Source organism: Mesoplodon bidens (assembly GCF_964165515.1).
Source record: "Mesoplodon bidens genome assembly, chromosome: 9".
Classification (NCBI taxonomy): Eukaryota; Metazoa; Chordata; class Mammalia; order Artiodactyla; family Ziphiidae; genus Mesoplodon; species Mesoplodon bidens.
The window spans coordinates 64060881-64087720 of NC_138166.1; the positions used below are offsets into that span (position 1 = coordinate 64060881).

General features: G+C 42.0%; 1 protein-coding gene across 1 annotated transcript in view; it reads left to right on the top strand.

The window, feature by feature from the left end:
• Positions 1-20514, top strand: part of NPSR1 (neuropeptide S receptor 1) — a gene marked incomplete at both ends in the record, with an annotated part of 117469 nt that extends 96955 nt beyond the window's left edge. The window contains 4 exons of the mRNA XM_081243664.1: positions 4087-4163; positions 15536-15676; positions 20227-20327; positions 20467-20514. Of these exons, the coding sequence (XP_081099790.1) occupies positions 4087-4163; positions 15536-15676; positions 20227-20327; positions 20467-20514 (367 nt within the window). The remainder of the gene's footprint in view (positions 1-4086; positions 4164-15535; positions 15677-20226; positions 20328-20466) is intronic.
• Between the last annotated feature and the right edge of the window lie 6326 nt (positions 20515-26840).

Genomic DNA, 26840 nt, shown 5'->3' on the forward strand with positions numbered 1-26840 from the left:
GAGATTTCACCTCCTCTGGGAAGGCTTCCATGACCCCCAGAACAAGCCAAGCCTTCTATTATATACTCTTGTATCTCCCTATATTTTATCTTCATAGCATTAGTATTAATGAAATTAACTAATAAAAGGGAGAGACACTTTTGGTCAGGGAGCATCCTTAAGCCCCTGCTAGGAGAAGAGTAAAAAGGACCGTGCTAAGTGAAGCATCAGCTCCCCCTACACCCCCTCCCTATGCTTGGTCTCTAATGAGAACTTCAGAGCACAACTGGACATCATCCTCAGGCCCCAAAATGAGGCAAAGGTGGAGGCAGAGATGGAGCCTGTGGCTCCAAGACTGTGATGGGCATCCTTCAAGTCCCCAGGCCTGTGCTGAGTCCTGCAGCGTTTGTGAAAGAGGCACTTTTGGTCTCAGTGGAATGCTCTCCACGTGTCTTGAGGACAGAGAGAATTTTTGTTCTGTTTTCTGACACTCCTCATACACAATCCAGAAGCAAGACTCAGGAACTGGCCTCAGGCATCATCTTAAGTACTTAATGCCACTTGAAAGGTCTTCCTCTGGCTTGGACTCCCGCACTCTCCCACTGCCAGGAGCTGCCTTCATGAAGGTAATGAAGGAAAACGGGTCTGTGTCTGGACTGTCTTCCATAAAATCAAGAAATAAACCAGCCAGTTGCAGGGAAGAGGTATTTTACTCAATCTCAGTGACCCTTAGGTTTTCAGATTTCTAAGAAACTTGAAGTAAAGCTACACCTGCTGAGGGAGTGGAGATAAAGAAAAGACATGGAAGAAGCTGACCCAAAAGAATGGAGGTGCTATTCCTCAGCTCTGTTTCTGAGAATGGGCTATTTCTAGGTCTGCGTGATCTTTAAGATACAACTGTCATAGACAAAATTCAGCGTGCCTAGTGTGACACCAGCATGGAAGCCCCAAGGAAGGGGGAGCTAACTGTCACTGAGGAACAGAGGCAGCTCAGAAAGGTTTCACAGCAAAGTGATATATAGAGAATGGGCTAAAAAAAAAAATGTATTTTCAGGAAGAAAGGAAAGCAGACACAGAGAAATGGAAGACCTTGGATCTCACATTCACCCAAAGTCAACCACATATTAAGCATGGAATCGGGGTTAGTTTAATTGGTTTCTCCTGTTGCCCACATGGAAAAAAATGTGTTGAGAGACAGTGGGGAGGGAGGGAGGCAGGATGATAATGATAGAGATGAAGGAAGCAGAGACAGATTGTGGGAGACTTTGGATGCCCTGCTTGAGAGACTGGACACCATCTAATAGGCAAGTGGAGGCACTGGAGGGTTTTTAAGCCAGGGAATGATGCTCTGTCCCAGAGCTCCAGTTCTGATGGCGGGAGGTATGGGCATTCAAGATGCTAGCAGAGTGGAGGTGTTTAGAAGACTATGGCAAATAATCAGGCAAGAGATTATAAGGGGTGCTTGCTTTGGCAGCATGTATACTAAAATGAGAATGATACAGAGAAGATTAGTATGGCCCCTGCATAAGGATGACACATTAATTTGTGAAGTAATACACACTTCTGTGTTTAATGGGTACAGAGTTTCAGTTGCGGAAGATGAGAAAGTTCTGGAGACGGATGATGGTGATAGTTGCACAGCAATGTCAGTGTACTTAACGCCACTGAACTATACACTTAAAAATGGATTAAATGGTAAATTTTATGTTATGTTTATTTTACCACAATAAAAAAATCATCAAAATATCAATATTAAACAAAAAGAGATCAAAAGGGTCCAAAGTGATAGTTAAGAGCAGGAATGGAGAGGAAGGTACAGGTGATGGAGACATTTTGAAGGACAGTCCATAGAACTTGTTGATTAATTAGATGAAAGAAATCAGCAAGAAGAAGGAAATGAATGTATTCAGAGTGCTCTCTGATGCATGACTGTTACACCCTGAGAAGTGGCTGGATTTGGGGAATAAGCTAAAGAGGCATCTTACTTATTAGTTTTCCTGGCTAACAGTAAAGCTGGTACTGGCTTTCCACCTGCCTGACTGATCCTAAGGAGACGAGGTGGGGGTAACTAAAGCCCAAACCCCTAACACATAAAATCTTTCTTAATTTTCCATTGTACATATGGTTGATGGTCAATAAATATTTGAATTATTGATCAATTAAGCCCTGGGGTTGCAATTGTAGTACACAATTAATGCTTGATGGTGGTTGTAACTTTTCCTTGTATTTCATTTACCTGGGAAAAAGTTTCCCTGCTCTAATAAATATTCAACTTAGGGTAAAGAATAGACTCATTAGCAGTTTTCTTTCTCAGTTTTTCTTTAATGTAGACAAACAATTTCCAGAAAAGTCCCTGGGCAGGTATATGAGAAGGAGTGAGGATGCTCCAAAAAGGCCCCGAGCTTTCCTGGAACACTCAGAGGGGTTCTCTGAGCAGGGGAAAATCAATAAGGAGGGTTTTACCACAGCCATTAATTAAGGTATATTCTAAAGATCATTAAAAGCAATTAGTGCTTTGTCAGCTACTGCAAACTAGAACTCTGATTTTTTTTCATCCAAGTGATTCTCAAGGGGGAAGTTAGTGCAGTTTTAAAATGAAGAAGTGCTTTGTCTCAAAGTTTTTAGTCAAGGTTCTTAATAAATTAGAAATGTCAAATAACTAATTAAAGAAAGGCATGCATATTTATATTTATCAAAGGGAACAAAGGATACAAAATTTGTTAATGCTTTTGAGTCATTAACACTTTTTTTTCCTTTCAGGTACAGATTATATCTCGTAAAAGTAGGTGTGATATTATGTGAAAATTGGGGAAGAAAGAGAGGAAAGAAAATGGCATTTATTGAGCCTCTGCTAATTTTCAAGCCCTGTGCATAGCACTTTAAATGTTGTCACATTTGATCCCTATAAACCTCTTAAGAGGTTTGTATTACTACCTCGATTTGACAGTCTCAACTGAGGCCCAGTGTCTTAGTGGGTTCGGGCTGCTATAACAAAATATCACAGAGTAGGTGACTTCTAAACAACACAACTGTATTTCTCACAGTTCTGGAGGCTGGAAGTCTGAGATCAAGTTGCCAGTACATTTGGGTGAGGGCTGTCCTCCAGGTTGCAGACATCTCCTTGTAGCCTCACATGGCAGAAAGGTCAAGAAAGTTCTGTGGGGTCTCCTCTTATAAAGGCACTAATCCCATTCATGAGGACTTCACCCTCCTTATGATCTAAGCACCTCCCAAAGGCCTCACCTCCTTATACCATCACATTGGGCATTAGGATTTCAACATGTAAATTGGGAGAGGAGAGGGACACAAACATTCCGCCTATTTTGCTCAGTGTATTAGTTATGTATTGTTGGATAACATTATCATGAACCTGGTGACTTAAAACATACACTTATTATCTCACAGTTTCTGTGGGTCAGGAGTCTGGACAGTTAACTGGGTCCTCTGCTTAGGCAAGGCAGCCATCAAGGTGTCTGCCAAGGCTGGGGTGTCATCAGAGGCTCAACTGAGGAAGTATCTTCCTCCAAGCTCCCCTGGGCTCCTGGCGGAATTGATCTCCTGGGGCTGTAGGACTCACAGCAAGTTGCTTTTTCAAAGCTAGGAATACAGAGAGATACTAGCAAGACAGGTGCTACACAATTATATAATCACAGACATCCCATCACTTTCACCCCAATGCACTGATTAGAAGCAAGTCACAGGTCCAGCCACACTCAAGGGGAGAGGATGACACAGTGATGTGAACACTCGAGGTGGGAATCATGGAGGCACATGAAAGCCTGTCTAAAATCAAGGTCATATAACCAGCAAGTAGTAGAGCTGGTTACAAATCTAAATCTTTCTGACCCCAAACCCTGTGTTTGGATTCCAACCTAAGCTATACCTCTGACCACATGAGTTATCTTGGAGAAATCAGTTAACTTCACCAGGTCCAAGCCTCCTGGCTTAAAAAAAAGAAGTAGCTGCCATCTACTGTGATTCTACAGAGGTGGGCAGACCATGGTTGAGAGACCCCTGACTCCACACCTCACACTCAGGAAACTGGGGGTGGTCTTCACAGTATGGACCCACCAGACATTTTAATAGTATCTTTGGTCCTTTCCGCAGTGTCATCTATGCCATTGTGATCAGAACGATTTGGGTCAAAAGCAAAGACCATGAGACAGTGATTTCCAGCTGCTCAGGTAAGTCTCTCATCTGCATTACCCAACTCTTAGCTAATTTTGCTTCTGTACAGATTTTCCTCTAGCAAATATGAGCTTGGGTTTTCTGGTTATAACAAGCCTGCTCTTTTATATCAGGGCCCAGATGTGGGCCCTGAAAAGATGGATGAAGGCATCCTTCAAAAAAAAAGATGGATGAAGGCATCCTTCCTATCCTCAGATATCAAAGAAATACACCAAATAGTTGTTGAACAATCACAGAATTACATGAAAGGGGGAATAGAACAGGACAGAAACTCTAAAGGAAACCTAAGGTATTTAGGGTATGATGAAGTAGTTCAGACTGATAGGAAAATAGAGATTGTTTGAAAATTAGTGTTGTTGAGAAAACTAACCAACTATTTGGAAATAGATGGATAGGTAAATAAATAAAAAAAATACACATGATTGCTACCTTATATGCTATAAGGAAATAAACTTCTGATTAAGGGAAAGAAAAGAAAATATACAAATTGTTGTTTATAATCAGGAAAAATTGAAAAAGGTATGAACATCCTACAATGAGGGATTAAGTACATTAATTATACAGCCATACAATGAAATATTACAGCTCTAAAAATTATTGTATAGTATACTTAGTGCCTTAGAAAGATGTTTATGATGTATTAGATTAAGAAGGAGAAAGCTGTATGGTGTTGCCTTTATAAATGTGTGAATATATAATATACAATAGTATAAGTTCATGTACAGATAGATGATAGCTGGATGGATAGATAGATAGAAAATGTCAGGGAGGACAAGTACTAAATGTTATAGTGATTATCTCTGAGTGGTAGAATCTTAGTTGATTTTTATTTTCTTCTTTTTTTTGTGTGCTTGGACAATGAGAGGTCCAATGCTGAGACTGTATACATATATTCATTTTGCAAAAATTATCATCTATCTTTTACAAATGGAAATCATATTAATTTTTAAATTATACATATCTGTATAGATATATAGATATATCATTGCATTGCCTGGGGAGCTTTTCAAGTGAGTTGTCACTTAACAGAGTGCATGACCCTAGTGTGATGGTGAACAGATCAAGTGTAGTGGGACCAGAAGGCTTTGGAAGGTCCAGAGCTTTGGGTTGGAAGGATGCATAGGGAAAAGGAGGATGTTTTAGTATGCTCAGGTGCCACAACAATATACCACAGTGAGTGGCTTAAACAACAAATTTATTTTATCACAGTTTTAGAGACTCGAAACCTAAGATCAAGGCACCAGTCAGTTCTATTCCTGGTAAGAGCTCTCTTCTTGGATTGCAGATGTCCACTGCTGCCTTCTTGCTATCTCCTCACATGGCAGAGAGGAGAGAGACAGAGAAATCTTTCTAATGTCTCTTCTTATAAGGGCACTAATCCCATCATAGGGTTCCTGCTCTCGTGATCTCATCTAACTCTATTTCCCAAAGGCCCCATCTCCAAATACCATCACATTGGGGGTTAGGGCTTCAACCTATGAATTTTGTGGGGACACAAACATTCAGTCCATAACAGGGGAAGAGCCAGGAAAAAAAAGAGATGGTGGAAAAAAACAAAGACCAACCAAATGAGAATAGACAAAAGCTATTTTTTCAAAGCTTGCTATAGCAAGAGAGTCAGCCACCATCACTTGTCTCTTGGCAGAAATACAAAAGCAGGCAGTGGAGTGAGAAAGCCTCCAGTACGTCCTGATTGGTGGCTGTTGGCATGTGGAAGCTGTAAGTGTGCTGACTAGAAGCATGGCATCCTGTGTGATGGGTTAGAGGGTGTGTATTTGGCTTTCTCAGGATGGCTTTAAGTAAAAAATAGGGGCAAATATTAAAGAAGCTGTCAGTCATTTATCAAGTCTTGGCTATTTGGGGTAGACTGTTACAGGTATTCTTATTTGGCTTATGGACTGTGAGATAGAGACAGTGGTCTGACTTCCTCCAAGTCTGAGTTGCACATAGCAGGTTGGCTTCCTGGTCTGGTTACTGTAGATAATGGGTTGGTTTCCTGGGCTGGTTGCTGCAGAGTGTGGGTCAGAGTTCCATCTTAAATATGATCTGGCCACCATCCATTTGTTTGTTCAGTCTGTCAACACAGACTGACAAGACAGAGGGACAGACAGAGCACTTACTGTCAGCCACTTCTGGGTCCTTTCCATACTTTACCTCCCTGAATCCTTACAGAACCCTGAAAGGTGATATTATCATCTGTCTTTTGCACATGGAAGACAGGCCCGAGGGTAAAGCAATTTGCTTGTTTTCATAGGTAGCGCATGACACAGCAGGATTCAAATGCACATATGATTGGCTAGAAAGCCTATGTTTTCTCCTCTACATCAAGCTCCCTCTCAGAAAGAAGGACATGACAGAAAGGAAGGTGGTGAATGACTGAAAAAAGAGCTCAAACTACAAAAAACCAAACAAACCATTTTTTTAATTAAAAAACCCAAATAGGGTTGTTGGCATGGCTGTCTTTCACCAGCCTCCCTGCTGTGCTTGGCCTTCAGAGCACTATTCCAGAGTCATCTCCCAAAGTGTTTTGTTTTGATATATGTAAAAATCTAAAAGGTGACCTAATTTTGTTTAAGTAGGCTGAGGTCTTCCTGTACTTTCAGATTTAAATCAGATTGCTTTCAACCTTTGTCCTGTGATTTCTGCCAGTCCCAGGAGACTGCTGTGTCCTCTCTCCCTGTCCCTCTGAGTTCTTACCCCACTGGCTCACCTCCAACAGCTCTTCTGTTCCCTCTGATCCTGGTCCAATGAACCGTGGAAGTCACCTTATTTTCCTTAGGTTTGAGGTGATGAAAAGTTTCTGTCAGCTACCCCACCACCCGGGGTATCCCCCACCCCTTTTTTCTCAGCAGGCCTTTCACCACTGTGGTTGGGCCCCTGTCTCTCTCCAGAGTGCCCTATATCTCCCTGCTACTCGATTTTCCAGTCCCTGCACTCTTGGGTTCCCCCATCCTCTAGTCCCTGAGATATTACAAAGCCACATAGAGATCCATTTTCCCACTGATACACAGTACGCCATTACTCCTCCCCAAAGGTGGAAATGGCTACAGTCAGTTTTTATTCTTTAATACAAGTTTATATGTCCATCACACCTATTTTTTAGTTGTCTGTATCTTTATATCAGCATCACTGACCCCTTTCTGGAATGAGGAGCAGGCAGATGGTGGTTTCAAAAGCCTGTATACTCTCTATATCTTATTCATAAGCAGAACTCACTTGGTTTTCTATCTGTCATTACAGCCACGTAGCTCTGGAGTTGGCTGGTAAGTAGGATCTCCAGTGGTGTTAGTACCCCAGGATTACTGCTCATCAATGAGGGGACATAAGCAATGATTAGTGGGAACAGAAGCTCACTTTGTAAACACGGGCTGCAAAATTCAAGTTTAAGAATCACTCTTCTTTCTGGCAAGTATGCCTATTTCTCCCCCTCAAAGGCTGACAGAAAGGAAAAGAAAGAACTATTTAATAAATGATCTACAGACTTTCCCAAAAACAAGTGCGTGGAAGGAGAGAGGTAGAGAATATGAGGTTTCCAATCCCGTAGGTTATCTTTCATAAATAAGCTTGCTCTTGATGCCCAGGGGTGTTTACTCCTATAAAACAGAACATTTATCGCATGGGGGCAGGAGATGGGGGAGGTGCACCCATGAAATAGATGAAGTATAAGATATCTGATATAACTGAGTCTGTCCATTATGACTTGGAAGATGTGATGTGATCCATGCTATATCCAAAGTACATGTTTCCAATTAAATGGGGCAGAACGAGGTGAAGAAAAATCTTCGGATTAGGAACTGGGTTAGAGTCCTGTTCACCTCTAACTAAATGAACGTGAAATAAGCCCATTAAGTACCTTTCTTCATCAGTACATGAGAGTAAAATGGCTTCTCTGCAATCAACACCTTCAGCAAAAGACATAAAGAACTTTATGAAAAATATATACATATATAAATAAATGACACTTATAGCATGTTCGTGGATAGTAAGATTCAGTACCATAAAGATGTCAATTCTCCTCAAATGATCTACAGATTAATGCAGTTCCAATCAAAACTGAAATGGGACATTTTATTGAGCTTGACAAGCCAATTTAAAAACATACATGGAGGGCTTCCCTCGTGGCGCAGTGGTTGAGAGTCCGCCTGCCGATGCAGGGGACACGGGTTCGGGCCCCGGTCCGGGAAGATCCCACATGCTGTGGAGCAGCTGGGCCCGTGAGCCATGGCCGCTGAGCCTGCGCGTCCGGAGCCTGTGCTCCGCAATGGGAGAGGCCACGGCAGTGAGAGGCCCGCGTACCGCAAAAAAAAAAAAAAAAAAAAAAACATGGAAATTTCAAGAGCCAAGAAAAAGCCATGAAGACAGTTCTGGAGAAGTAGAACAAGGTAGTAGAAGTTTACTGTACCAAATATTGATTTATCATAAAGTTAGAATGATTAATAGAGTATGGTATTGACACAATTCAATAGAAAAAATGGAAAATAAAACAACCCCCAAATAGACCTACACATATATGAGAACCTGATACATGTCAGAAGATCACAGGGAAAGAAATGAAATTGGAACTTCACCTCAATTCTTAGGCAAAATTACATTCCAGGAAATTATAGACTTAAATGTGAAATGTAAGACTTTTAAAAATTTTTAAAGAAAATGTAGGGTGTTATTTTTATGACATTAGAATAAAGGAATTCTTAAATGAGATACAAGATACAAGGTACACTAAACCAAAAAACTGATGGATAAATTTGACTCTATTTATATTTAAAAGTCAAGCCAAAAAGAGGGAGAAGCTATTTGCAACACATAATCTGGGAAAATGTATGAAGAATATATGAAGAACTCCTAAAAATCAATCAAATATATTTTTTTAAAAGATAAATAGAAGAAAAATGAGCAAGGCACAAACAGACATTTCACAGGAGGGAAAAGAGAAATAGCCAAAAATAAGATTCTCAACCTCACTGATAAATCAGGAAAGTGCACATTTAAACTTCAATTAGATACAATTTTCCACTCACAGGACTGGTAAAAATTTTGAAGTCTGTTATTTCTAAGTATTGACAAAGATATAAACCTCATGGTTCATCTGGCAATATCATTCCTAAAAAACTTAGTAGACTTCTGATTTATTTGCTTCCAGTCAGTTTCACATGCCAGCAATCATATTCAAAAAGTCTTTCTGAAAATAATTCTCAGGTCTGACTTGTTTCTTTGCTTCCTCATCCAATCCCTTTCCCCTAACTGAATAGAAGCTAGCTTGAGGCCATCTGAAACAATAGGTGGGAGGCCACATCCTTAGTCTGATCTTCCCCTCATTGCTGGTTTAAACTCCTCACTGTAATAACTGAATTTGGGTTCAGGCTTCATCGGCACAAGACCTGCACACTCAGAAGGTATACACATTCGCATTTTCATTTTGTACCCGGCCACGCAAAGTATATAGCTGGTGCTACAAGGGGTTAGGAGCAACTGACCCTTGCAACTCTACAAGGTCCCAAATTTTAGGACATTCTTTTAACTTCCTTTCATTTTTGTTCATAAACCAACCAACTCTTGTCTGAGTTCATCTCTTTTTTCTAATACTTTGCTAAACACAGCTGGTGGCAATCAACACACACTATTAACATTCTGTTTATCAACTGTGGTAGTTAATTTTGTGTCAACTTGATTGCCCTAGACAGACAGCTGGCAAAACATTATTTCTAGGTGTGTCTGAAGTGCATTCCTGGAAGCATTTGAATCTGTAGACTAAGTAAAGAAGATTGTCCTTACCAGTGCCAGTGAGAATCATCCAATCCACTGAAGGCTTGAATAGAATAAAAAGGCAAAGGAAGTGTAAATTTGCTCAAGCTGGGACATCCATCTTGTCCTGCTCTCATGCATCAGCATTTCTGGTTCTTGGGGCTTCAGACTAGGATTTAGAGATTTACACCATTGGTTGCCTGTTTCTCCAGCATTTGTACTTAGACTTATACCATCATCTCCCCTGGTATTTCTCCCATGAGAATGCCTTTGGATTTGGGCTGAATTATACCACCAGCTTTCCTGGTTCTCCAGCTTGCAGACAGCAGATTATGGGATTTCTCAGCCTCCATAACTGCATGAGTCAATTTCTATTACAAATTTCCACATATATATACCATATTGGTTCTGTTTCTCTGGAGAGTCCTAACTCCACACCACTCTTGTACCCTCCCTGGGGGTCCAGTCTCAGTAGGCACACAATCTGCCTTCCCAAGCATCATAGTGGCATCACAGTTCTATCCAATGCACCTCTAGTGTCCCAGCTTTCCCTGTCAGTTTCCTTATTACCTGCTGCCTGCTCACTAGGCCAATGCCACATGTTTTAGGTTTGTGTTATGACAGCGCTGCATATGAAGCACCAATCTCTGCTTTAGTTAAGGAAACTCTAGCAGCTATACAGGAGAAACCCCCAAATACAGTAGCCTTAAAATAGAAGTTTATTTCTTGTTCAATTAACAGTAAAGGTCAAAAGGATGGATACACAGCCATTCAGAAACTCAAGCAGATGGAGATTCTGCCACTCTTAACAGATGGCTGCTAAGGTATTGCTTAGCATCAGCATCCAGCAGTCTGGGGAGGGGGGAAGAGAGAGTGAAGGATTACTCAGGGGGTTTATCTGAGCCAGGCCTGGGAATGGTACATATGGATTCTTCCCATGTTCCTAGAGGCAGAACTTAGTCATATGACTACCCCCTGCTGAAAGGGAGACTGGGAAATGTAGTCTCTCTGTGTGCCCTGGGGGCAAAGAAAGGATTTGGTGGATAGCTAACCTGTCTCTGCCACAATTATTTTAGGTCTGTCAGGGTTCCTGGTTCTGCCTGAGCTGAGGCGCTGAGGAACAGAAAAGGCTGTGAGTTAGGTAAGTTAAGTCATACCTCCTCCTATCTAGCTATGACCTCCTATAAAAAACAAAAGGAAGTGGCCAAAGTCCTGCAGCTAAGCAGATGAGACATAACATGCTAAAAATAGTTAACATTCAGGTTATATTCGTAGATAAAGAGGTCATCAATGATCAGAAATTGAAAATGAATTTTAAGTTTAAAAATTTTAGAAATCAGGCAATCAGTCATAACTGTTAAAATGTTTAATTTTTAAAATAAACCTGAAGTACATAAAGTTCCCAACATATGAAAAAATATTTATTTTAAAATATTAACCAGGTAGTCTTCCTTGTTAACAAACAAATCACCTGGACTCATTGTAGGCCCATTGTCGGTCCCCTCCACCCAACAGGAATAAATTCTGCTTCACTTAAAATCCCTAGATACCAACTGCCCCCCGTTCATGGGCTCAGCGCACAAGAAAAATAGGTTCCCAGTGACTCTGCAAGGGGCATGAAGCATGGGAAGGTAAGGAGCAGGAACTGGCCACTTGGAGACTAACCCTCCAGCGTGGGCCCCCACTAGGCAGGCATCCTTGAACTAAGACAGCCTAAGGCAGCATGATGCTTTCAGTCCTGAATCTAATCGACCCACCGCCTCTAGGCTACCCCCTATTAATGCACAGTGACAGCTGAATTTAACTGCTTTTCTGGCTCCAGCTCAGCCCCAAGGCCTGAGTAGAAATAATCCTTTCATCTCCCAATAAAGGAGAATACTGGGATTTTATAGCTCAGCTCACTTTGAAGAGCCATCTTTAGGAGCTGGAGGCTTTGCATTTCCTAGAGCGGTCAGATTAAATATGCTTTTCACTGATCTCACTGGAAGATCGAAGGGCAGGAGTTGATTATATTGTCACCCATTTGCTCTGTAGAAAGTACTGCAAGTTTCCATTTTAAGCAGATTTCAGAGCACAAATGTCATTCTTGAGAAGTTGTCTGAAAAACCAACAAAGTCTTCAGAGCCATACTGTTTAGGAGCCAGCTGTTAGTCCAGCAAATGGAGATACTTTGAAAAGATACAATTTTTCAAAAATAAATTTATTAATTTTATTAATTTTTTTATTTTTGGCTGCATTGGGTCTTTGTTGCTGCGCGTGGGCTTTCTCTAGTTGCGGTGAGCGGGGGCTACTCTTCGTTGCGGTGCGTGGGCTTCTCATCAGGTGGCTTCTCTTGTTGCGAAGCACGGGCTCTAGGCATGTGGGCTTCAGTAGTTGTGGCTCACGGGCTCTAGAGCACAGGCTCAGTAGCTGTAGTGCACGGGCTTAGTTGCTCTGCGGCATGTGGGATCTTCCCAGACCAGGGCTCGAACCTGTGTCCCTTGCATTGGCAGGTGCATTCTTTTTTTTTTTTTTTTCTTTTTGCGGTATGCGGGCCTCTCACTGTTGTGGCCTCTCCCGTTGCGGAGCACAGGCTCCGGACGCGCAGGCCCAGCGGCCATGGCTCACGGGCCCAGCCGCTCCGCGGCATATGGGATCCTCCCAGACCGGGGCACAAACCCGTATCCCCTGCATCGGCAGGCGGACTCTCAACCACTGCGCCACCAGGGAGGCCCGGCAGGTGCATTCTTAACCAATGCGCCACCAGGGAAACCCAAAAAGATACAATTTGATCTGCTGTCTTTTTTTTTTTTTTTTTTAAAGAAGATGTTGGGGGTAGGAGCTTATTAATTATTTTTCCTGTGTTGGGTCTTCGTTTCTGTGCGAGGGCTTTCTCTAGTTGTGGCAAGCGGGGGCCACTCTTCATCACGGTGCACGGGCCTCTCACTATCGCGGCCTCTCTTGTTGCAGAGCACAGGCTCCAGACGCGCAGGCTCAGTAGTTGTGGCTCACGGGCCTAGTTGCTCCGCGGCATGTGGGGTCTTCCCAGACCAGGGCTCGAACCCGTGTCCCCTGCATTAGCAGGCAGATTCTCAACCACTGGGCCACCAGGGGAGCCCTGATCTGCTGTCTTTTACTTGCCTCCCATGGCTATAATCCCACCCTGATAATTATTTGATGTATACAATTCCTATATACAGATAACATTGTATAATAGCCTATCTAAATGTACATGGTAATACCTTCTGTTCACTTCCAAAAAGGCAGCTCATACCTCCTGAAATACCGTTAAAACCTATTCATCCCAACTAATAAGGGAATTGACATTCTCAGTGTGGGGCTTGGCATCTTGAATACATTATTTTATTTTAATTATCAGAATAACTCTGTGAGTTTGGTGTTTTATGCTTCTTTTTTTTTTTTTTTCTTTTTGTGGTATGCGGGCCTCTCACTGTTGTGGCCTCTCCCGTTGCGGAGCACAGGCTCCGGACGCGCAGGCCCAGCGGCCACGGCTCACGGGCCCAGCCGCTCCGCGGCATATGGGATCCTCCCAGACCGGGGCACGAACCCGTATCCCCTGCATCGGCAGGCGGACTCTCAACCACTGCGCCACCAGGGAGGCCCTATGCTTCATTTTTGAAAGTGGGAAACTGAGCCTAGAAACAGTAGGCAATTTGCATAAGGTGACACCGCTAGTAAGTTGTGGAGCTGGAGGGTGTATTCAGGTTTGACCCTAAAGTCTGTATCCTTCCCAAGATATCACCTTGAAAATCAAGGCTTTTCAGCCTTGTCACTATCAGCGTTTTGAACTAGATAATTCTTTCTTGTGAGGGGCTGTTCTGTGTACTGAAGGACGTTTAGCAGCATCCTGGCCTCTGCCCACTAGAAGCCAGTAGCACCCACCCCCAACCATTTGTGACAATCAAAAATGTGTCCAGACATTTCCAAATATAACCCAGGGGGCAATATTGCCCTCACTTGAGAACCGCAGCTGTAAATGCTTCTGAAGCATTTGCTTTCTTACACCACTGATGTTTTGTGGTGCTGTGAAATGCACAGAATGATTTGAAGTCCCTAATGGTGCCTAAGAGTGGCCTTCCAGGGGAGACATTAAGAAATAAAAATCAATCCTAATTAGCATTTCAGTTCATTGCACATAAAAAGCCCCTTATTCCTATGATTCCTGCTAACAGTTTGTCCTCTCCAGTGAGTAAGTGTCCCCTCTGTGAAAACACTCAGAAGCTTCGATGGCTTGTAGCTGCCTCAGAAATTCAGCCCAAACTCCTCAGGGAGACATTTAAGGTCTTCCCACTTTGGCCTCAGTTCTTCTCTCCACTCTCAAATCCAGCGTCCTCTCAGGCTCCAGCCAAGCGAGATGACTCATCGAGGTCCAAACGCTTCCTACATTTTCTTGTTTCCGTGTCTTGGCTGAGGACTTTCCCTCTGCTTCACAAGTCTTTCCCAATCCCACGCCCCTACCCCCAGCTCTGCCTTGGGAATCTCTGCCTCTGCCACATGGCCTCCTCTGCCTAACGGTAGGGGGATGGCTTCCTTCTTTGTTCATAGTCGGTTTTTGGTTTTCGTCGCTCTCATCTCACACAGCTGTGTGCGGAGTGTGTGATCTTTCCTGCTGGATTGAAAGTTCCTAGAGAAGAGGAACTCTATTTTAGACTATTTTGTTCGGTCCTTAGCTCTTAGCAGATGTGCTATGCTTGGTGGGTTGGACTGGATTGGATTGGAGAGGGGGTAAAATAAATAGTGCAAAGGTAAATTTCACACCAGTTTCCATGAGGATTTAAATACGCTTCAAGTGGGATAGGGAGGGTGGGAGGGAGACGCAAAAGGGAGGGGATATGGAAACATATGTATATGTATAACTGATTAAAAAAAAAATACGCTTCAAATGTGAAATCTGAACGATGTAGTGAGGACCAGCGAGCACAGTAGTTGGCCTCTAGGGTATAACCGCCCTGCCCCATTTGACTTAGGTGCCCTGGTGGGCCTCTGACCTGGGCCACCACTAGAGTTGTGCCCCTTGAGCCCACTACTTCTTGACTAGAGAGAGGTTTATATTAACTCGTTCAACAAATATTTATTAATCATTCACTAAGTTTACAGGATGCAGAAACAACACAAAGTCTCTGTCTCCATTAAGCTTACATTCTAGTGGATTCTTATATTTAACCCTCACACGTTTTACTATCAAACAACCCACATAGGCTTAAAGTTATAACCAGGCTCCTATTTGGGACAGGTTTTTATTATAGCCCCGCTTGAGCTTTTCTTGAGAGTAGGGTTTCTGAGTTAAATGAGTACGTTAGTCTGGGGTAACAGTTCTAGGCAAACTGCTTTGCCCTAAGTTGCTGAAGGGACAAGACAGGTGTCTCAGCACCGCCCTCTGTGGTCACATGGCTAATTCCAGCTTCAGTTGATTCAGGGCATCCAGCCAAGCCTGTTGAGAGAGTCTGGATGTCCCAATGCATTTGCATTTTATATTAAGCTGCAAACTGAGCAGTTTCCAGCATCCGGCCCAGAGCCATCTTTAGGAAAATGTCCAAGGGGGGTCTTCCTGGGCATAGGTGAGGAAGATGGAAGTGGTCCCATGACAAGCAGCATTTATTTTACCATTCTCCTTTTGTGCCTGCAGATGGAAAGCGGTGCACCATTTCCAACCGAGGGCTCATCTCAAAGGCAAAAATCAAGGCCATCAAGTATAGCATTGTCATCATTCTTGGTAAGCAATGTCCCGTCCCTCCTTTTGTTGCAGAACTGTGTGGACATTCCAAAAGCAAATTTGTACCTAGAACCTGGTAGGTAGAGAGCCCATACAATTAAAAAATTTGTCTATGGGCACTTCTACCTTTGTCTGATTAGATAAGAATATGTGGAGCTAATCAGTCCATCTATGCCTCCTTCAAGGGCTGACATTTGGTTTCTAATCACTCTCTTTATGAATATTGTTGTCCACCACAGCCCTGGGGTGGGTAATGTGGAGAAAATCAATTAGGACATAACTGGCTGAAGCTGATGCTCACCATCATCCAGTTGACCCAGTTGCTCTCCTGAAGGCACACTCTCCCCAGGGCTGAAGTCCATCAACCAGAGGAAGACAAAAGTGGCATTCCATTTCTTCTGGATATTTAATGTCAAGGTCACCATAAATCCTTCCCTAATGGATGCCTTATCTTCTCTCCACCCTACTGTTGTCTTCCCTTTCCTTTTCCTTTCTCTCTACTCCTTTTTTTTTTTTTTTTTTTGTGGTACGCGGACCTCTCACTGTTGTGGCCTGTCCCGTTGCAGAGCACAGGCTCCGGACACGCAGGCTCAGTGGCCATGGCTCACGGGCCCAGCCGCTCCACGGCACGTGGAATCTTCCCGGACTGGGGCACGAACCCGTGTCCCCTGCATCGGCAGGCGGACTCTCAACCACTGTGCCACCAGGGAAGCCCTTTTCTCTCTACTCTTAATGCCCATAAAGTCACCTCATCTCAGGGAAAAAAAAAGGTATTTCTAGAGTACCTAATATATGTCAGATTCTTCGTTATTCTCAAACCTTCAAAATTTTCTCTCCCTTCCACCCTCTCAGTTAATGACCCTGATTCTTATTTCACTGAGAAAATACTCTATCAGAATAGAACTTCCTAATTCTTCTGCCTTCACATCCATGGACCTACCTGCATCTCTATCTGTCTTTTCTCCTATTACTATGGATAAACTGTCTCTGCTTCTTTCTAAATCCAAAATGCTCACTTGAGCCCTGTATCCCATTCCTTCCTGCCAACTCAAGATTTGCTTCTCCAGTCATGTCCTCCCCCCCACAAATGTCCCCCTTGCCTGGATCGTATGCACACAAGCATACTGTAATAGCTCCCTCGATAAACTCTCCCATAACAGACACTCTTTAACACTCTCTTTTCTAGCAGAACTCCTCCACTTTTCACCTCTCATTCTCTGGAGTCTATTTCTGTTAGCTTTCTTTCCTATTACTCTAGTAAAGGCATCCTTATCAGGGTCACCACAACCAACAAAATGCAAAATATCAATTCTCAATCTTTACCTTACTTGACTTCTAAGCAACATTTGATTCGTCCTTCTTTGGAACACTTCCTTTGCTTGGAAATTATATCTATGATTTCTACTTGAAATCTCTGTGTATAATTTCTAATAAGCTTATCATACTCGACATGAAAACCCAGAAGTCTCATGCTCTCCTACCTCCTGCAAGATAACTCTTCCTCCTGTTGCCCCCAGTTCAGTAAATGACAGCATCTTTCACCCAGTGTCCACACCAAAAACCTAAGAATCATCTGTCTGTCATGATTCTATTTCTCTCCCACCTCACATACCTAGTCCATCAGTAAGGCCTAGAGGCTTTACCTACAAAAGAGATCTCGAATCCAACCATTTCTCAGCATCTATACAATTATTTCCTTGGTCTAAGCTCCCACCAACTTCTCCCTGGAACACTGCAGCTGATGTTCTCTTATTCCTTCCCTTCAAAGCAGCCAATGTGATCTTTTTAAAAATGTAAATCAGACACTATCACTACCCTGCAAACCCACACATAGCTTCCCATTACATTGGAATAAAGTCCTACTTTTTCCCATGTCTTACATGGCCTCTGTGATCTATCCCCCAGCCAAGTCTCCAGCCCCATTCCCCTGCTCTTCCCCTTTCCTATTCTATAACAGTCACAATGGTTTTCTTGCTATTTCCTCAAAATGTCAACTTGTTCATACCTTGCACTGTTTCCCCCACCTGAAATGTTCTGCCTTCAGATGGTGGCATGGCTTATCCCTCACATCATCTTGTTTTCCAACAATACCACCTCTTCAGAAAGACCTCCTTGATAAGTCTTAAATAGCTCTCCTGTAGTCTTTACCCTACCTTATTTTCCTTCATATTTTTACTTCTACCTGACAGTATAGGATAGATATTGATCTGCTTATTGTCTATCTCCCCTGCTGGCATAAGAAATCCATGAGAGCAATGACTTTTGCTTTTGTGTTCCTTACACTGTTATCACCAAGGCCTTAGGGGGTCCATGAACACTAGGTGCTTAATTAATATTAGTTGAATGAATGAATGAGGTTATGCAAGAAGGAAAGGGATTTGTACCATTTCCTTTTTATTTAACTCAAATACTACCCCTCCCTACCCTTCTTGCGGCTCTTGGGAGCTCTGGGAGCATAGCTCTCATGTTAGCTCTTCTAGTATATCAAATCACCAGAACCGTCCAGCTCACCTTTCCAAAATGCAACTGCAAAATGCCAAACAGACCACAAAGAGTGTGACTCAGCGAGCAGAACACAGTCACAAAACAACACTGCAGGCAGACCTGGGAATAGAGCATATGCCACCCACCAGGGCTCAAAATCCTTTCCCAGAAGCTTCTGAAGTAGATCAAAGATTATCTTGCCTTCCCAGATAATCAGAAGCACAGATGCACATTCCCTGGATGTTGAGTTAGGAAACATATCTTATACATGTGTTTCAGAGCCAATATAGCCTTTCATAATCAGGGACTATATTCCCAGGCACTGGGCTCCCTTTAGTCACAGAGCAGTGCTGTCCACAAGGAGGTCACCAGCGTCAACAGCCCAATCAGACCCAAACGCTCCTTCCTATAACAAATATTTTGTGATGCCCCTTTACCACCCTGAAATGAAATGTATACATAAAACTATCTAGTTAACATAATTCTTTTTTTTTTTTTTTTTTTTGCGGTACGCGGGCCTCTCACTGTTGTGGCCTCTCCCGTTGCGGAGCACAGGCTCTGGATGCGCAGGCTCAGCGGCCATGGCTCACGGGCCCAGCCACTCCGCGGCATGTGGGATCTTCCCGGACCGGGGCACGAACCCGTGTCCCCTGCATCGGCAGGCGGACTCTCAACCACTGCACCATCAGGGAAGCCCAAGTTAACATAATTCTTAAAGGATCAATATACAATAATATAAAGGAGGAATAGAAAGAAAATAATTTATAATAAAATAACACAGATTTCAATATAGAAATACTTGGGCACAGCCCAATGAAGTAGTAATAGCTCCAAATGAAAACCAATGCAGGTGTGTTTTTCATGGAGACCTGAAAACTAAGCAGTATTGCTGCCAGTGACTTTATTTTCCCAGCAGGTGAGCAAACCCTGCTAAAGTTCCAAATTAAACAAAGTAATCTTGCCTCTATTTGCAAGGGAATTACACTTCTGGAAGACTCAGTATTTATTTAAAATATTGTGTTCATATATAAAACAGAGTTAGGTTTCTAGATTGGGGTCATTATAAACAGGGTTCTCTGCTACATAACATTTGAAGGATGTCTGGGACATGGGTGGGACCGCCCGCATCGTGCAGGAGGACCGGTATCCCTAGGAAAACCAGAACCCTCCCCTAACACACACAAATACATAAACATGCATTTAAAAAATTCCCCCAAATGGAAGCTTTGCCCCTCCATGCCCCAGAACCACTATTCTGGGCCAATGCCAGGCTTCACCACCTGAGCCCAGAATGTTTAGTGGTCTTTGTGTTTGAATTGCTCCGTTTTAATAGATTGCCAAGGTCTGGGGTAAAAAATGTGTCAGTCAAAGCGTTACGGAGGAAAGTTGGTTCCTGCTGCCAGATGGCAAAGGAAGCCATTCAAATCCAGCCTCATCCGTGGCTCATGCTTTCTCCTATATCACATCACCTCTTATAGCAACCATCCTAATCAGGTCACATATAGAAGACCTTTTTTTTTTAGTTCAAAGCTTCTCTACATGAGTTGTCGCAATACAATGCCTTGGTGATAGCAGAACATGAAGCATTATTATCATTTTACAGATAAATTCAGGCTCACAAGGTTACATGACATTATTGAGATTATATGAATAATTAGTTGCAGAGCTGAAATTAGATCCCTCCCACATCTACTCAGTCTGTTGTTTTTCAGCTGTTTTACTGCACAAGCTACAGGGAGTAGGTGGAAAAATCTATAGGTTATAGAATCGTAGAATGGTTTCAGGTTTGGGTTTGATGCCCTCCAATGGATCTCTCCTCCATCAATTGACAAGATCTTTCAAGTCCTTCTAGAATTATGGATGGTAGCATTTCTCAGGGATCCTAAAAATCATTGATAAGTACTAGAATGGCTACCATCCCCTGCCCCCCCTTGCCTCTGGCCTCTCACTTGTTGCCGCACTCCCCTCCCCTCCCCTCCCCTTTCCTCTTGTCTCCGTGATAGAATCGTAGAATGGTTTCAGGCTTGGGTTTGATGCTGCCATTGCTGATTCATAGCTACACGTGACCTAGGGAAAGTTATTTAACTTCCATGAACCTCTGTTTCCTCACGTGTAAAAAGGGGCTAATAGCAGTGCCTACCTCTTGGCCAATGATGTCTCTGTCCATTGGGCTCTGGTGCTGACCAGTAGGAAGGAGGGCTGTGAGTGGTGGGGTAGGAAGGTGAGGGGTATTACATATAAAGTGCTTAGCATAATGTCTGATTCTTAATACATTCTCCATAACTGTTAGCTCTTAACATCCCCACTTCCCTTTTCATCAGGTCAAATTATTTTTCCTCTCTGCTCTGTTCTTTCTCTAGGGAGCAAAGATCACGGGATTCCAGAACGACATGTCAGGAGAGAACTGAGAGGCATGAGATGCAGATTCTGTCCAAGCCAGAATTCATGTAGACCCTGAGGCAGTGGTATTGCTAGGCTGAGCCCCATCAGCTCTCCTGGGTCCCCATCAGCACCCTGGGCATGTGCACGAAGCCTGAGCCAACTTCTCCACGCTGCACTTTTCATCACTTGGGGGATGCACAAGGAAAACACCCTAATGAGTGTGTGTCACCTGCATTGGCAAGTTTTAGCCAATATGAAGTCACATACTATTCACACCAGCCAGGAAAGATGCCCCTTCTTTCCCCACCACTCCCAGCTGTCCGTTGGTCAGCACTAGAATCAATGGACAGAGACTTCACTGGCCCAGGCCTAGGCTTGGGCAAGCAGAGGGGACTAAAGAAGCATGGTACATGTGTCTTATAATTACAGTTTAAGAAGTAAATAAAAGTCTTACCTGGGCCTAGATTTTCCTCCCATTTTTGGATTTAAGTTTCAGTAGTTGTAGCCAAAGAGATGTTTGTCTTGAAATGCCAACAAATTCACTTCCAGGCATTGAAGCTTTGCGTCTCTTCTGCAGATGGCCTTGGTTGGCAGATGGATGTGTTGGCAGCAGCCAATCTCACAGTCTCATTGTATCAACAAATGATTTGTAGAAAGAACACAAATGCTGGCCCTCCAGAGCAAGGTTGAAATTGAGGGGTACTTTCTCTGGTAGGAAAAGAAATAGTACAAAAAGTCATGGGTCCCTGACCTCCAGGCTCTGAGAGTTGGGACCTAGGTCTCAACACATGGCTTTACGGCTCTCTGAAGGCTCCTCCCTTTGCATTCTACATTTAGGCCACTCTGGGCTCCATTCCTCATACCTCAGGGACACTTCTCTCTCTTTAGTTGGGAGCTGAATTCCTGTGGCTTTTCCAGGCATGATGTTGCTGTAAGATCTTTATCATTTTTGCATGTTGCACCCATTGTCTATCTAACACCTTGGCTGGGAAGCACTGGTGAGGCTTATTTTGACAAGTCCGGAGTTTGGTATATATAAGCATAATCCAAGTGAAATATGACTAAATGTTTTCTAGTCAACTTTTACCATCACATTTTTCCATAAGTGGAAGTGGAATAATTTAATTTGATTATATATACATCCACACCCACGGCTCTGGGATGCGCGTGAGCTCCTTATTTTTAGCCTCACATACATTCTTGACATTAAAATCTCCTTGGCAAAACCCTCCTTCCCAGAATTATTCTGAGCTTAAGCCTTTTTTTTTTTTTGGTCTACTGCTAGTGGAGTTATTAAAATCTGCAATATATTTTAATAGCACTCTATTCCTCATTATGGTATCAACCCAAAGATTTCACATTTAAGGTCACAGTGGCATTTTTCCCATAAACTCTCTTTCCAATTCCATCTGACCTTAGGGAAAGTATTTCTTAGGCAGAAATCAGTTTCCTCAGTCACCACCTCTCCGAATTATTTTCTGAATTTGAAGAGACCGAATAATCTAGTTGTATGTCTACAGAACAGTTTTGAAGGCTGCCTTCCTTTCTGTCCAATCAGTTAAAAGTGAGAAACCCTGGAAGCTTTGAGTGGTTGAGAAGTGCTTTTTGACATTTCACTTTAAATCAAGATGTGCCACAGAAGACCCACAGAATCATTGCTAAAATAACTGCCTGCATGGGAGCCTATTAATGGCAAAATCTGGTGGCTGTCCTAAATGGCAAAATGGGAGGCCTGGGTTCTTTTGACAGATGCTTTCAATCTCTGTCAAGCTCTGGTCTGCAAAAGACATTACAAGCCTACCTCACCTATCAATAGACCCTGAAAGTTAAGGAAAGAGTTGAGTGAGGGGCTTTGTGCTCCTTAAAAACTGTGAATGTGATTTTGTAGTTGTTGTGGTGCTGTGTCTCCCATTCCCAGTGAAGACTGGAGATCAGTAAGATGATGGTACCGGCTGCTGCAGGGTAAGCTGCCATTAAAATGAAACTTGCTTCATATTGGTGTGGATTCTAGAATCTTTATTCTCATGTATTTTCTGAGCTTGAGGAAACATGATTTAAACATCGAGGAACACTGGTAATTGTTCCATAGTCTTATGACCTTGGACAAATTACTTAATGTCTCTGAGCATCAACTGTCTCATCTGTAGGATGGGAACAAAATAAGTCTGGAGCAGAAGGTATTGTGGGTTCTTTAGAGATACAGGTTCTAAGATTGTAAAGACTTAAATTACATCCAGAGAGTCAGAGCTTCTGGAATTTCTTCCCCAGGGAACCAATGACTGTATGACTCAAAGCTGAGTTATTTGCTCTTTAGAAGCTGTAACTTCCCCCTCTATCACCATGAAGTGAGAGAAACATCATTTCCTAATTGGGAAATACAGTTTGAGCTCTTGGAGAAAGTGAGCAGCTTAGTGTTGTGATGTCACCGTTTGTAGCCTTGGATGCCCAAGTTGGGGCAGAGAAGCCAGCAGGGAGCTATATAAAATAAAGGTGCTTACTTCCCACATCCAGATGTCAAAGAAACCTGTGGTTGTATTATCTCATAGCTTTAGGCACAGGTGAAAATTTAGGATAACGAGAATAAGTGTGTTTAATATATTTAGCCATGCTAGAGAAAATGTGTCTCTTCTTTACTGAACTAAATTAAATATAAATGGTAAAAACTTCTCTACTTTCAGGGCTTGTGTTGAGCATAATTTAATGGAAGTTTAATTTTGCCAAGCAACATCTCCCACTTTTCCCCCCCAGAAACTGGTAATACCTTTTTAATGGCTTTAATTTGTGATTAATGATGAGAAAAAATGTATTCCTTCTCAACCAAACAAACATGCAGCTTAAATTTGCTTCCTCATTTCATTTGGACAAATCTGTACATCCATATACAGAAAGGACTTTGCCTCTTCCTTCTGCATCCACAGCGTCAAAAGGGACCACAAGCCTGGGTCTGCTGGGGAAACAGGAAAACAAAAATATTTTTGGCAGGAAATAAAGCAGTTCTGATCTTCTAGGATCATCTTGGGTAAACTACAGGGCTACTGGCAACTACAGTTCTTTTATCATCATCTGAATATACCTCATTTTATATGCAGATCTACCAGTGTTTTCTGCAGCTTTTCAACTGTATTTGATTGAAAGGAGATGGTCCTATTTAGGGGCCAACCTCCTCGCTTTTGGAAACCTGAAAACACATGCTTCATATCTCTGCAGTTGCATTTTAAGAATGCATTATCCTCAACAGGGCTGGTTTGGTTAACATTTTTATTATTTATTTATTTATTTATTTATTTTTGTGGTACACGGGCCTCTCACTGTTGTGGCCTCTCCCGTTGCGCAGCACAGGCTCCGGACGCGCAGACTCAGCGGCCACGGCTCACGGGCCTAGCCGCTCCGCAGCATGTGGGATCTTCCCGGACCGGGGCACGAACCCATGTCCCGTGCATCGGCAGGCGAACTCTCAACAACTGCTCCACCAAGGAAGCCCTTGGTTAACATTTTTAAAGTGCAATTCCACGCGTATAGAATGTTAAGGTGGACAGAGGCTTGGGTCATGTAGTCTCACGGTTTTCAGTCTGCTCAGGGACCCCCTGAGAAGTCCCAAAGAGGTGACTCAGTATTCATATTCGTACACACAAAAATAGTATATGTGTAAGTCTAGAAGAAACTAAAGATAGTTAAATTGCTTAAAATCCTTGAATTACCTGGAATGAGGGTAGAATATAGATTACCATTAGACATTAATACACCAAGAATGAATGTTTTAATTTCAAGAATCCATGTTGTAATCACTAAAATAATAGAAATAAAGTATACAACTTCGAAACTAAAAGAGAAGAAAAACAAATGATAAAATCACTCTAGCAGTCCAAAAGAAGGCAAGAAAAAAGAGATATAGGAACATGAACAGCTGGGACAAATAGAAAGCACATAGGAAAATGGTGGACTTTTTTTGTCCAAATATATCAGTAACTGTAATAATGTAAGCAGATTAAATGCTCCAGTTAATAATCAAAGATCGTCAGACTAGACTTTTGTTTGCAAAAGACATGCCTAAAACACAACGACACAGAAAGTTTGGAAGCAAAAGAGTGGACAAAGGCATTCCATGGAAACAGTACTAAAAGAAAGCTGGTGAGACTATATTAATAAAGACGAAATAAACTTTAAGGCAAAAAGCACTAGTAGAGTTAAACAGGGACATTTCAAGTGATAAATGTTTTAGTTCAGTAAGATGATATAATAATTCTGAATTTCTATGCATTTACAATATGGCCTCAAAGTATGTATTCCAAAAAGTTGTCAGAACTACAAAACAAATAGACAAATCCACAGCTGTAGTGGGGAATTTTATCACTCTTAATTCCAGTAATTGAAGCAGGCAAAAATAAGGAATGATCTGCATAACTGGAACAACATGAGTAACACACGTAGGTCACTTTATCCTACCACCCCAGAGTAAACAGTCTTTTCAAGCACATGTGAAGCAGTTACAAAAGTTGACCATACGCCAGGCCATAAAACAGGCTTCAAAACTTTCAAAAGATTGAGGAGGCTTCCCTGGTGGCACAGAGGTTAAGAATCTGCCTGCCAATGTAGGGGACGCAGGTTCAAGCCCTGGTCTGGGAAGATCCCACATGCTGCGGGGCAACTAAGCCCGTGTGCCACAACTACTTAGCCTGTACTCTAGAGCCCGTGCTCCGCAACAGGAGAAGCCACCGCAATTAGAAGCCCACACACCACAACGAAGAGTAGCCCCTGCTCACCACAATTAGAGAAAGCCCACATGCAGCAACAAAAACCCAACACAGCCAAAAATTAAAAAATTTTTTTAATTAAAAAATAAAAAGCTTTCAAAAGATTGAGCTCATATAGTCTGGTTTATCTGATCACAATGCAATTATGCTAGAGCTCAAGAGCAAGAGTATAACTAGAAAATTACCATATGTTTGGAAATTAGGAAATATATTTCTTAATAACTTATGGTCAAAGAAGAAAATACATGGAAAGTAGAAAATAATTGTACTGAATGATAATGAAATTATATCAAGTGTGCAGGATACAGACAAACTAACACTAAAAAGAAGAATTTTTCTTCTTTTCCTTTAAGTCAATGAATAAATCATCTATTTTATGAACTTAGGAAAATTCACCAAAATAGACCCAGAGGAAATATAAGGAAGAAAATAATAAGAGTAGGAGTAAAATTAATGAAATAGAAAACAAACATATGGGAATTCCCTGGTGGTCCAGTGGTTAGGACTCCGAGCTCTCACTGCTAAGTGTGCGGGTTCGATTCCTGGTCTGGGAACTAAGATCCGGCAAGCTGTGCATAGCATGGCAAAAAAAGAAAAAAGAAAACAAACATATAATTTTAAAAGCTCAAAAGATAAACTTCTGTTTTTTGAAAAAAAAAATTATAAACCTCTTGTGAGACTGGCAAGGAGAAAAAAAGAGGGAAGGCACAAATAAGCAGTATCATTTATTTTAAGGATATCACTGTAGGTCCTAAAGTCAATAAAGAGATAATAAAAAGATATTATGATCAAGCTTATACTAAAATAAACTGAAAATATAAATGAACAGGACAACTTGCTACAACTGACAGAAGAAGAAACAGAAAATATGAGTAGTAAGTATCATAACTACTAAAGAAAGAATATGCCTTCATTGGTGAGTTCTACCACCACTGAAGTACAAAGCAACTCCAATTTTATACAGTCTTCAGGAGACTACAGAAAGAGTGACTTTTAAAATATTTATGAGACTAAAAAAGCCTTAATGCCAAAACCCTACAAAGATATTACCAAAAGGAAAATTACAAGTGAACTTCTGTCATGAAAATAAAAAGTTCCAAATAAAATGTTAGCAAATCAAATCCAGCAAAATATAAAAAGACTAAAGCATGTGACCAAGTTGTATTCATTCCAGGAATGCAAAGCTGACTTAATATTAGAAAACCACTCAAATAACTCATTACACTAATAGATTATAATATTAAAAAAATCAGTGTAATAGATACAGGAAAATGTTTGATAAAATTATTGGGCATTCAGGCATGATAAAAGGTTTTCAAAAACTTGAGATAAAAAGAAATTCCTAACTCTAAAGGCTATGTACCAAATAACCTAATGATAAAACTTTGAGGTGGTCCCTTTGAAATAAAGAATTAATGAGTAAAGAATGCTTAGAATGCTTAGGAGGGAGCCTGCAGAAAAGAGGCTGGCAGGGTTCTACTTCTTGCTCTGGGTGTTCACTTTCTAATTACTCATTAAGCGATATGTTTAAGTTTCGTGCACTTTTATGAATGTGTGCTACATTGCACAATAAAAAGAGTTTCTAAGACTGTATTTTTTAA